Source organism: Sus scrofa, chromosome 17, assembly GCF_000003025.6.
Source record: "Sus scrofa isolate TJ Tabasco breed Duroc chromosome 17, Sscrofa11.1, whole genome shotgun sequence".
Lineage (NCBI taxonomy): Eukaryota > Metazoa > Chordata > Mammalia > Artiodactyla > Suidae > Sus > Sus scrofa.
Window position 1 is genome coordinate 17,623,947 of NC_010459.5, and position 13,404 is coordinate 17,637,350.

At 41.0% G+C, this 13,404-nt stretch overlaps 1 protein-coding gene across 4 annotated transcripts in view; it reads left to right on the forward strand.

The window, feature by feature from the left end:
- Positions 1 to 13,404, forward strand: part of PLCB1 (phospholipase C beta 1) — a 738,118-nt gene that overhangs the window by 616,750 nt on the left and 107,964 nt on the right. For all 4 annotated transcript variants that reach the window (XM_021077401.1, XM_021077400.1, XM_021077402.1 and 1 more), the window contains 4 exons: positions 45 to 177; positions 3,497 to 3,550; positions 6,746 to 6,965; positions 13,010 to 13,190. In XM_021077401.1, the coding sequence (XP_020933060.1) occupies positions 45 to 177; positions 3,497 to 3,550; positions 6,746 to 6,965; positions 13,010 to 13,190 (588 nt within the window). The remainder of the gene's footprint in view (positions 1 to 44; positions 178 to 3,496; positions 3,551 to 6,745; positions 6,966 to 13,009; positions 13,191 to 13,404) is intronic.

Sequence of the window (13,404 nt, forward strand, 5' to 3'; positions counted from 1 at the left end):
CACAGTAAAAAGTGTGGAAAATGAAGGGATGTTTATAATTTTAGGTTGATCCTGGGGAAGCACCATCAGAAGCTCCAAGTGAAACCAGGACAACTCCGGCAGAGAACGGGGTGAATCACACTACATCCCTGGCACCAAAACCACCTTCCCAGGCTCTCCACAGCCAGCCAGCTCCAGGTAAACTCTGAGGCAAGAGCTGTGCCACATGACTAGGAGCCTCTAGTTTATTTGTTCCACTAAAGGAAGTGGCATGATTGAGTTAGCACTAGCATCACGTAAATAGAGATGCATGGGCCTAGGAGGTGCTTCAGAAATGTGTGATGAGGGAATGAATGAGGAAGGGAAGGGATGGAGGAAAAAATTAATGAACCCCAAAAGAGACTCATAAGTGCTCATCTGGCCCTGCTGATAACATATGAAGCCACAACGGTATATCACCCAGATTCTCCATGTCTTTGTTTAGTCATAGATTATGGTCCATTCACTGGCAGGGTGTGGTTTATTTTTGTTTTATTTTTGGCCATGCCCAAGGGATATGGAAGTTCTCAGGCCAGGAATCACATGCACACAGTGACAATGCAGGATCCTTAACCCATTGAGCCACAAGGGAACTCTGTTTTGCTTTAGAAGCATGTTTGTAGTTCTGCCTCACTAAGTCTCTGCCAAGAATTCCTTCCCATCTTCCTCCAACTTACTTTTCAAGAATTTAAGTGTCTACCATGTGCTGAGTACTCTATTCAACCCTTCCCATGGATTATCTCATTTAACTGTTAGACCAGGCATCTGAAGTTCAATTCTACTCTTGTAGAATCCCATGCTGCAGAGGAAGAAATGGCAGTTTTTAAATGACAGGGTACCTCTGGAAGTACCTCACTTCTCCACAGTCCTGAAGTTCTTGCTTTTAGCTTCTGTGCTCCCACTGAGGCCACTTAAGAAAGTCATGGGAAGTTTCTATTGTGGCTCAGCAGAAACAAACCCGACTAGTAACTATGAGGGTGAGGGTTCAATCCCTGGCCCCCCTCAGTGGGTTAAGGATCCAGTGTTGCGCAAGTCGTTGTATAGGTCTCAGACGCAGCTGGATCTGGCGTTGATGTGGCTGTGGTGTAGGCCAGCAGCTGTAGCTCCAATTCGACCCCTAGCCCTGGAATTTCCATATGCCAATATCTGCACCCCTTAAAAAAAGAGAGAAAGTTTTCAGAGATCAATAATAGTAAGGAGATGACTTGAGTATAAAACAAGAAGTGATGTTTCTAAGTGAAAATTTTATATACCAAATCATTAAGTGCTTCTGGAATATGAACAAGTCCCTGAAATAGTGACTATAACCTTATGCTTTGGAAAGTAAAAGAGAATTTAACATTTTAGTATTTTAGTCTTTTAACTGGATGATTTGGAATCATTTGACTTTCAGAATCTTTTTTTTTTTTTTTGTCTTTTTTTTCCTGCTGTTTTAGGGCCACACCTACAGCATATGGAGGTTCCCAGGCTAGGGGTCGAATCAGATCTGCAGCTGCCAGCCACAGCCACAGCAGTGCCAGATATGAGCCACGCCTGTGACCTACACCGCAGCTCAAGGCAACGTCGGTTCCTCAAACCACTGAGCAAGGCCAGGGATGGAACCTGCGTCCTCATGGACACTGGTCAGATTTGTTTCTGCTGAGGCACAACGGGAACTCCCAGAATCATTTTTAAAATAGTACAGAATACATTGGAAAATGGCCTCCTCTTCCCCGGCATTAATGCTTGTCCAAGTCAGACCGGGAATTAATATTGGTGCAATACTCAACTAAACCGCAGGCGTGTTTGAACTTTACCTTCTTTCCCCTAACATATTTTATTGTTCCAGGTTCCAACTCAGGATCCCACAGTGTATTAATTATCATGTCTCCTTAGTCTCCTTAAATCTCTGACAGTGTTCATGCCCTTGGCCTTTTTAAAGAGTACTAGTCAGGAGTTCCTGCTGTGGCACAGTGGGTTAAAAATTTGACTTCATCAGCTGGGGTTGCTGCGGAGACCCGGGTTTGATCCTCAGCCTGACTCAGTGGGGTTAAAGGATTCTGCATTGCAGCAGCTGCGGCATAGGTCTCAGATGCAGCTAGGACTGAATCACTGGCATAGGAATTCCCGTTCCATTCCGAGGGTGCTCCCATTTAAAAAATAAATAGGAGTTCCCGTCGTGGCTCAGCAGTTAAGGAACCCAACTAGCATCCATGAGGATGAGGGTTTGATCCCTGATCTCACTCGGTGGGTTAAGCATCCGGTGTTGCCGTGAGCTGTGGTGTAGGTCAAAGACATGGCTCAGTTCCCGCATTGCTGTGGCTGTGGCTGTGGTATAGGCCGGCAGCTACAGCTCCAGTTCGACCCCTAGCCTGGAAACCTCCATATGCCTCAGGTGTGGCCCTAAAAAAAAAAAATTGATTAATTAATTAACACAAGAGTACTAGTCAGTTACTTTGGCAATAGTCCCTCAGTTTGGGTTGGCCTGATGTTTTCTCGTGATTAAATTTGGGTTATGCATTTTTGGCAAGAATATCACAAAAGTGATGCCATTCTCAGAGCACCATATTCGGGGTACGTGAGGTTACTATCTCATCATCAGTGATATCAGATCACTTGGTTAAGGTGCCATATTTCTCCACTGAAAGTTACAATTTTCCCTTTTATAGTTAATTGATATCTTGGGGGAGGTACTTTTAGATATGCAACTGTCCTGTTTCTTCTTAAACTTTTGTACAGTGATTCTGGCACCACCAATGGATCTTGCTGCAAATTATTCCTTCCTACTGGTTAGCCTTTGATTTTTATTTTATTTTTTTGCCACATCCTCAGCATATGGAGGTTCCGGGGCCAGGGATTAAACCCGAGCCACAGGGTGACCCAAGTCACAGTAGTGACATCGCCAGATCCTTAACCCACTGCACCACAGGAAAACTCCAAGCCTTTGATTTTTTTTAGGGTGCACCCATGGCACATGGAAGTTCCCAGGCTAGGGGTCGAATTTTAACTGTAGCTACTGGCCTATGCCAGAGCCATAACAACACCAGGTCCAAGCCACAGCTCACAGCAGTGCCGGATCCTTTTACCCACTGAATGAGGCCAGGAATTTAACCTGTGCCCTCATGGATACCAGTCGGGTTCGTTTCTGCTGAGCCAAGATGGAAACTCCAAGCCTTTGATTTTTAAAACACCACTTGCTATTCCTGATTTTGCCAAAAGGTGGCAATATCATTGCCTAACTGAATCTGTTGACAGTTTTGATTCAAAGTGGAAAGATTTCCTTTCTCTCTATAAATGGAGCTTATAGGTTCACATTTATTTAGGTTTCCCCAAAGGTACAACATGAAGACATTCCTTAGAATATTTTTAGGAGAAATTTCTCCTGCAGTTTGTAATTTCTCCATAAGGAAATTTAGAGTCAAGGACCAAATATTGTTTTATAGGAAGGGCAAAAATTTTAAAGTTAAAGGAGGCTATTTATTTTATCTTTTCATTTTAGGTTCTGTAAAGGCACCTGCCAAAACAGAAGATCTTATTCAGAGTGTTTTAACAGGTAAGTACTACACTTTTCCCCTATGGAAATAGGCAGCTGAATATTATACAGTCTAAGGATTTAGAGGAGAGATGTCTCTTCAGCTTTGAAATATAATGCCATTAATATTTCTTTTCTAAAACCGTCTCCAGATATGCCTCCTGGTTCAAGCCACACAATGTAAGCACAGAGAAGGAACCATACTTGGCAGATAGAACCCTGTTAGTATAAAAATAACATAATTTCACAAAATGTATTTTAGAATCAAGGAATAGTTTAAAACTGAAAATGTGACCTAGTGAACAGGAATTCACTCTTCCCAAAGTGCCCACAATAAAGCATATTTTAGAAATGCATAATATGAACGATTTGTGACCATAGAATACACAGTGTATAAGAACCATGATACAGTTTAGAAATATTTTATATTTTGTTAGCTACTGAAACTAGCAGGATTAAAATTGATACAAGCTTTCTTTGTAATACTGGCCCAAAGAAAAACAAAAATGTACATACATGTTCACCAAAAGCAGCACTGTGGGTAACTGTAAACAACCTAAATGTCCATGAACACCAGGGTGAATAAATAAATTCTGATATAGTCACAGATAAAATAGGATACAGCTATAGAAATAAACTACAATTCTATACAACTACATGGATAAAATTCACAAGCATAATGTTGAAGAAAAGAGGACAGATACAAAAGAGCACATTTTTTTTTTATTCCGGCTACATAAAGTACAAAAATAGGCAAAACTAATTTGTGCTGTTAGAAATATGGATTTGGATTATTCTTAGGAGGATGGGTGGGGGGAGCAGGAAACAAAAAGAGGGCCTCTGGGGTGTTGATTGTATTTCGATTTTAATCTAAGTGATAGCTATAGAAGCCTGTTCACTGTGTGTACATTTAAAGGGGTTTTCGATTTTAATCTAAGTGATAGCTATAGAAGCCTGTTCACTGTGTGTACATTTAAAGGGGTATCTATGTTTTATACACTTTTATGCATGTATGTGCACAGCAAAATAATACATAAAATATGCATTGAAAAATTACTTTAGAAATGTGTTAAAAGAAAACAAGTGCTTAAAGATTTAACTCCAAAGAGTTCCCTGCAGGTTAAGGATCTGGCATTGTCACTGCTGTGGCTTGGGTTACAGCTGTGGCAGGAGTTTTAGCCCTGACTCAGGAACTTCCGCATGCCACAGGTGTGGCCAAAAAATATAAAAGGTAAAAATTTAACAAAAAAGATTTAATCCCATGGGAAATGATACAATGTTAACACATAAAACAAGAGACACGTGTAAATAAGTAATTACCGATTCTAATATTACTTAAATAACTGCAGAGATGAGGATCAGGGATCTGTACTTATTAGCACTTAGCAGTGCTTATCTCTGGATAGTTTATGAGTGATATTTGTTTCCTTCAGATAAATGGACCTTACTTTTATGCTTAAGAGCATACTCAAAGAATAGCCTTTGTTGCACAGACTTTTAAAAAATAGTGCTTTCTGTGGAATTATTTTTAATCATAGGATGGAACATCTTGAACTCTGCTGCTAAACTTACCACAGTTGGTACCCACACCATTTTTAAAGAAGTGGGGTTGAATCTGTCACCAAACTGCAGAAATTCCTGAGGATTATGAATTTTAATATAATAAGTCATTATGTAACCATAATGAGTCCATTTGGACCTGAGGGAAACCGTTAAATAAATGTACCTGATTCTTCCCTGGCCTCTTTCTGAAAAAGAATCAAATGTCAGGAGTACACATACATTATTTAAAAGCGGAGCATATTTCAATTGCTTCAAGACCTTAACATTAAGAACATAAATTATTACTCTGATTTCAATGTTTATCCACTGCATATCTCATTTTCTTTTCTAGTCTGTTGTTATTCATGGGATATATTATTTCTGAATCTCCTAACAGTTCTAAATATTTGTGATAACTTATTTTTGTTTCCCAGAAGCAGAAAGTTCAAATCAAAGGATGCACACATGTGAACTGTGGCTTAATCTAGGTTTAAATAAATGGTAACTCACTGAATTTAAGACACCATCAATATTAAGGCACCCACTATTCATGGATGGTCAAGAAAGAAAAGCTCCAATAGATCATGACATTCCATTGACTACATGACCCATCTTCATTTTAGAAATGTTAGGGTATTTTTAAAATGCCTATTCTAGAATTGATTACATAAATCAGTAAAATATACTGTTTTAAAATTAAGCTCTGTCACATTAAAAGTTTTCTCAGCTTTAAATTAAACACTGTTTAGTGATGTAAGCTACCATCAACCTCACGGTGCCTTTGGGCAAATCACAGTTAAGAGCCTTCCCTCACTTTATTGATTTATACGGGAGCAATGCTGTGATAAATATACAAACCAACAATGTCTATTCTGTGAATGGTGCCCCTTAAACATGGTGCGGGAGAACCTATACAATCACTTGTTAAGCCTCCAAAAGCACACTGCCAGAAACTATGTGAAAAACTTTGCATTCGTTCTTTAATTTCTTCATCACCCTCGCAACCCTAAAAAGGAGAAATACCGTGATCCTTAAGTGGATCTTGTTGGTGCCCACTCAGGTCCTTTTCACCATCTGGCGCACCCAACTGTGGTGAATGCTGGCTACTAACAGCTCATAGCTTCCTCTGCCCTCAGAGGAAGGAAAATTGCCCTCAGCCAAAAGGAAGCACCCTCTCCTGGAGCTTCTGCCTCTCCCCAGTGACTTTCCCATATATGCAAAGAACTGGCTTTTTTGCCACAAGCTGAGACTGATTCTATAGTACAGTTCACTGCTCCAGAGCTCCCCCTAGGATCAGGCAAGAAACCAGACTCTAGCCGTGACAACATCCTTGTTCAGCCACTTCTGTATCTACTGCCCTTACTTCCCTCCTCCAGAAAGCCCCCCTCGGCAAATCACAGGCACTTGAATCCCTCTCTTGGGCTCTGTTTCTAGGGAACCCATACTTTAAAAAAAAAATTGCAAGTAAAGAAATCAGGTCTTCAGGAAATTTGGTAACATAGTCACAAAGTTAGCAAGTGATAGAGCCCAACTGGAATAAATGTTTTATATCAGAGCTCCACTCTCAAGCTTCAAAGGGCGCAGATGAGACAAATGCTGCTTAACAAACAGCTGCTACTTCTCTTCACATCTGTATCTCAGCCCTTCCATGCCTCACATACCCATTTGTTGCAGAAGTGGAAGCTCAGACTATTGAAGAACTAAAGCAGCAGAAGTCATTTGTAAAACTGCAAAAGAAGCACTACAAAGAAATGAAAGACCTGGTTAAGAGACACCACAAGAAAACCACTGACCTTATCAAAGAACACACTACAAAATATAATGAAATCCAGAATGACTACTTGAGAAGGAGGGCAGCTTTGGAAAAGACAGCCAAAAAGGATAGTAAGAAAAAGTAAGTTGAATAGGTATATTTTTATTGGTTTGTCTTATAGTATAAAGGAAGAGAATCATCAATATGGATTTTCGGTGATTTTTTTTTTAATGGACAGACTACAGTTTATTTAAATGATTTTCTATTGATGAACATACAGGTTGTTTTTGATTATCTGCTATTATAAGAAATGTAGTAACAGGGGAGTTCCCGTGGCGCAGTGGTTAACGAATCCAACTAGGAACCATAAGGTTGCGGGTTCGGTCCCTGCCCTTGCTCAGTGGGTTAATGATCCGGCGTTGCCGTGAGCTGTGGTGTAGGTTGCAGGCGCGGCTCGGATCCCGCATTGCTGTGGCTCTGGCGTAGGCTGGTGGCTATAGCTCCAATTCGACCCCTAGCCTGGGAACCTCCATATGCCGCAGGAGTGGCCCAAGAAATAGCAACAACAACAACAAAAAGACAAAAAAAAAAAAAAAAAAAAAAAAGAAATGTAGTAACAGAGTTCCCTTTGCAGCTCAGCAGCTTAAGAACCCGACTGGTATCCATGAGAATGTGGGTTTGATTCCTGACTTTGGTCAGTGGGCTAAGGATCAGGCATTGCTGCAAGCTGCAGTGGAGGGCACAGATATATCTCGGATCTGGCGTTGCTATGGCTGTGGTGTAGGCTGGCATTTGCAGCTCCAGCTGATCCCTAGCTTGGGAACTTCCATACGCTGCAGGTGTGGCCTGGAAAAAAAAAAAAAAAAAAAGGAAATGTAGTAATAAACATGCTTGGATAAATCTTTTCACATATTCATAAATTATTTTAAATAAAATTCTAGAAATGGGATCCCTAGATCAATTTATACCTTTTGTTTTTTAGTTTGTAACTATCATCAAGGTATGAAAGAGCAAAAAAATGTTATATCATTAATACCTTAATTTATGTTTCCATATTAAGTTGAATTTTTGGCATATTTATTGTTGATTTCTGTTTCTTCCTTTGCAAATTTTCATATCATGATGCTCACTTGATCTTTTTTTTTTAAATTGAAGTATAGTTGATGGATAATCGATGTGTTATACCTTGTCTCGGACCTACACCCCTGCAAGAAGGAAAACCATCCATTTTCCCCTCAGCTCACTTTTGCTTGTAGGCTGAATTTCTTTATTTGGCAAAATCCTAAGACTAGAGATTCAGGAAGTCCTACTCTTGAGTTTTAGCCTCAGGGCTCAAGACCAGCTGGCTGAGTTGATAGCTGATTCGCTGTACTAGAATCTAGTTGGAGGGGCAACTTGTGTTGAGGATGAGATTGGTTTTTATTTTTTTAATTCTTGGCCACACCCTTGGCATGCAGAAGCTCCAGGGCCAACAGACCACAGCTGCAGCCTGAAGTAACAACTCGGGATCCTTAATTCAGTCACTACCAGGGAAATCCTGCAAGTTGTCTTGTTGAAAATCAAATCTCTGCTACCCTTTGCTGCTCTATCTGAAACCCACAAAGCCCTGGAGAGATAACCCTTGTTTAGCATCTAAGGGTCCCCACAGCCCCCTGTACTCAGATCGTGCTGGGGAGAAGCATCTCTCACACATTCATTCAACCAATATTTATTGAGTGCCTACTGTATGCTCTGGGAACACAATGGTGAATACAGCCCACCCAGTTATCACCCCAAAGTGGCTAACATGGAAACACAGGAATTACATGAGCATGGAAGCTGAGTCAGACAGGCTGTACCACATCCTTACCGTCACTCCTCACTCCATAATCCCATCTTGATGCCACGTTAGAGAGAATGGTAAGAGGCATTTGTCAGATACATATTATGACGTATGGTTAACATGTGTTTAGCTTGAAAGCACAATCAAAACCTAGTACTTGGTTTTTAAAAAGCAGCAAAGTCATCATTTCTTAGAGCCAAAGCAGCCTTAGAAGCTGTCTGAGTGAACTTTTGTCACTTCCTCAATGAAGAAGCGGAAAACTAAAGGCTTAACATGTACCCACAGTCATACAAACAGTTCAAGCAAAGCTTGGCCTAAAACTTCTAATTTCTTAGCGATTTGTATGTAGTCATCAGTTTATTCCTGTATTTATTTACTTGTAAGTCATATCCTGCAAACTTCCAATAGAATATTGAAGTAACTTATCATAGAAGACATGTATAAAAATCCTATAAAAATAGGGAAAAAATGCACACAGACTGTCTACCAGTTACCAGACCTGCTGTCAAATACATGAGTCACTAGCCACAAACAGTGACTCCTTGAAATTGAGATGTGGGAGTTCCCATTGTGGCTCAATGGGTTAAGAATCCAAATAGTGTCCATGAGCATGGGGGTTTGATCCCTGACCTCGTTCAGTGGTTTAAGGATCTGGCGTTGCCACAAGCTGCAGTGCAGGACACAGACACAGGCTTGGATCCTGCATTGCTGTGGCAGTGGTGTAGGCCAGCAGCTGCAGCTGCGATCAGACTCCTAGCCTGAGAATGTCTGTATGCCACAGGTGCAGCCCTAAAAAGTCCAAAAAAACCCCACAAATTGAGATGTGCCTTAAGTATAAATCACACAGAAGAGTTCAAAACTTCACTAATAAAAGGACTGGAAAATAGCTCCTTTTTTATATTGACTTATATTGACTTTAATTACATGTTGAAATATTTTCAAGGATCAGGTTATGCACAATATATTATTAAATTAATTCCACTGATTTCTTTTTAAGGTAGCTACAAGAAATTTCAAATCACATATGTGAGAAAAAAATCAAATGCGTGGTCCACATTGTATTTTGACTCAACAGCACTTACCATTTAATGTAATTTCTGGCCTTGAATACTGAAGTTAGTGCTTAGCTTCTGAGAAAAGGGAATATGGATGGCTTTGATCAGTCTCCTTATCTGATTAAAGAAAACTTGCTTGCTTTTTCAAGAAAGACAAACATTTTCCTGGTATTAAATTACAGGAGAATTCATCTCATGGATCTTATGTCGGCAATATTAGGCAACAGGGGAAAATGTCTTCAACCTTGTTTTTGGAGGAGATGCAGAAACATCGCTCCTTCGGTTATTATTATTATTATTATTTTTTGTACTTTCCTCTCAAACAATAAACAACAAAACTCCCTAAGCATCTAAGCATCTAGTATTGAAAAATACATCAGGAGAAACTTTTTTTCAAGAAGCAAAACCACTGAGATCTGACTATGTCTGTCCATATCTTATCCCCGTTGATACATAATAAGATCCCGGAAATACCTCCATGTGACAGTCATAATGTCCATTAGATTAATTCCTTTTTTTGCCAGTGAAATTTTAAAAATTTCGCTAATTTTCTTTTTGTTTTGAGTGTGCAGTTATTTTTCACAAAAATGTATCAATACATAATAGGCATATTATTTTCAAATGAAATATTATTTTTTAATTTTATTGGTATATAGTTGACATAATATTGTATTCATTTCAGGTGTACAGCAAAGTGAATTAGTTATACCTATACATATCTCCATTCTTTTTTCCCATATAGGTTATTAAAAATTATTGAGTAGGTTTTCCTGTGCTGCTGCTTCTTTTTTTTTTTGTTTGTTTTTTTTTCTTTGTAGGGCCGCACCCACAGCATATGGAAGTTCCTGGGCCAGGGGTCGAATTGGAGCTGCAGCTGCAGGCCTATGCCACAGCCACAGGAACCCAGGATCCAAGCCGCATCCGTGACCTTCGCCACAGCTTGAGGCAACGCCAGATCCTTAACCCGCTGAGTGAGGCCAGGTATCAAACCCACATCCTCACAGAGACTCTGTTGGGTTCTTAACCTGCTGAGCCCCAGTGGAAACTCCTACAGTAGGTTCTTGTTAATTTTTTTAGATTTTTTTTTTGAGGTAACATTGCTTATAACAATGTGCATTGCATGTGTACAGTATTACATTAGATTAGTTTCTTATCCAAACATCTATCATCTCAACTGAGCTTCCACATAATGTGAAGAACACAGCCTTTGCTGTTTTCTAGATGTCTGTCCTTGGGTAAGCTGCACTGCTGCTCCCCCTTTCTGTGTCCTTAGGCACGTTGTCTCACCGAGCCTCAGTTTCTTCCAGTGTAAACTGGAGGTGGTCCCACCTCCTAGTTGGGTTTCACAAAAGCCAGAAGTAAAGCAGCAGGTCCCTGGCATCTGCTGAGTGGTCAGGAAATGTTGCCTCGTTGCCTCTGCTGTGGTGGTGGTGGCTGAATGAAGCAGCACCTTTATGCTCTGACTACACTGACTTCCTGCCACAAAAGACGATAATGGATCTCATGTTCATGCCAAGAGGGAGGCTCCCCCACCCATGCTTCTCTGCTCTGAGGTTGAGGAATAGACTTATCCTAGGATGGAGGGCCACCTTCAGGCAACCTTGCCATTCTCAGGCAACCTTGTCCGAGAGCCTGGGAGAGGGTTCCTTCTCATTTGGCATTGTAAGTAAAATGCACATAGAAACTATGGAGGAAATTCTGCATTCCTTATTAGACAAAATCGGATCCTAACACCAACTTCTACGAATGGCCTCTCGGTGTGGCACCACTGATGTTGGCCTGATGCGAAGAGAGAGCATAAGGAATGCGTGGCAGCTGGTTCCAGAAACCTCTTCTGCCTGTTCCACTTGGCCGCAAGTGGAAAGACAGAGACAGAATCTGATGTGCTGGGGATCTTAGGTGGTTCTTTCTCCAGAGGTTTCCATACAAATGCAAAGAGCAAACCTGCTCTCAGTATCCCGTTCCCAACACTGTCCCTCTTTCAAATTGTCTTCCAAGAAGTAAGAGCACAAAGCTTGAAGAAATCACACTGTTTTAAGACAATAAGAAGTTAGTGAGAATTGCCCTGGTTTGTTTCCACGTGTGTCCGTCCTAAATTTCTAAATATCTGTATAATTCTCTGCTGTGAATAACTCAAAGAAAGTCACCCTGTACAAAGTGAGCACTCAATAAATATGTTGGAATCAACCTCATTCATCCTCTTTTCGCTGGGAATGAAAGCATTTTGAAGAAAGTACCATCTGGGGTGGAGAGATCAGGATGTTGGTTCAGCCCCCAAAGAAACTTATTTTAATAACAAATCCTTGCTAGCAAAAGATGTCAGGAGACAGAATGTGCACCCGGGAGGATTGCCTGTATGTGGCATCTGCACATGCTCTCTGTTGTCAATCTATGTGGCCCAGATGCAAAATTCAGTTTCTTTTCAACTCCCTCTGCAGAATCATCATGCAGGGTGTATAGGAGGAATGTGGCTGGGAATTACATTATACTTGCCATGTTAAAAAAAAAAAAAAATAGGAGTGCCTGTCGTGGCACAGCGGAAATGAATCCAACTAGGAACCATGAGGTTTCGGGTTCTATCCCTGGCCTTGTTCAGTGGGTTGAGGATCCGGCGTTGCCATGAGCTGTGGTGTAGGTTGCAGGTGTGGCTCAGATCTGGCATTGCTGTGGCTGTGGCGTAGGCTGGTAGCAACAGCTCTGATTAGACCCCTAGCCTGGGAACCTCCATATGCTGCAGGTGTGGCCCTAAAAAGACAAAAGACAATCAATCAATCAATAAACAAACAAACAAAATAAAAAATTGGAGTTTCCGTTGTACCTCAACGGGTTAAGAACCTGACTAGTATCCATGAGGATGCAGGTTCGATCCCTGGCCTCGCTCAGTGGGTTAAGGATCGGTGTTGCCCCAAGCTGCAGGGCAGGTCACAGATACGGCTCCAGTTCAACCCCTCACCTGGGAACCTCCATATGCTGCAGGTGCAGCCCAAAAAAAAAAAAAACCTAACTAAATAAATAAAAGCTGTGAAAAGTCCTTACTAGACATGTTTTCTCCCAAGGGAGGATTATTTTTCTCTCCATCACCACCACTCAGCCCCCCAGCTTCCTGGCTTTCCTTTTCTACCTCAACTGTGTATGAAGACCCTCTGCTGCTAAGCTTGTCCTTGCGGTTTCAGCCTCAAGTGGCTTATCTAAATATTTATTTCCAAACACAGTGCTCTCCCTAGGAGGAAATCTGGTGAACAGCCCTCTCCCTCCACCTTGCTCTGACATGCATATTTTTTTTGAGTCAAGCTCTGTGTTTTCTGCAGATCAGAACCCAGCAGCCCTGACCATGGTTCATCCACCATTGAGCAAGACCTCGCTGCCCTGGATGCCGAAATGACCCAAAAGCTAATAGACTTGAAGGACCGACAACAGCAGCAGCTGCTTAACCTTCGACAAGAACAGTATTACAGTGAAAAATACCAGAAGCGAGAACACATTAAACTGGTAAGCCTGAAAATTGTGATTTAAGTTTCTATTGCTGGAACCTTCTTTTCTTTAGAAAATTTTTGAGGCTCTTGGATAACAAAAAGGGAGACAGCAGCAGGTCTGGCTGGCACTTTCATTTTACTTCCTTACTTGAATAATCTTATTTTTTTTTTTTTGCCAAGTTCTAGAGAGAGGTAAGATGCATTTCTTAGATCCATATTGTGACATACGA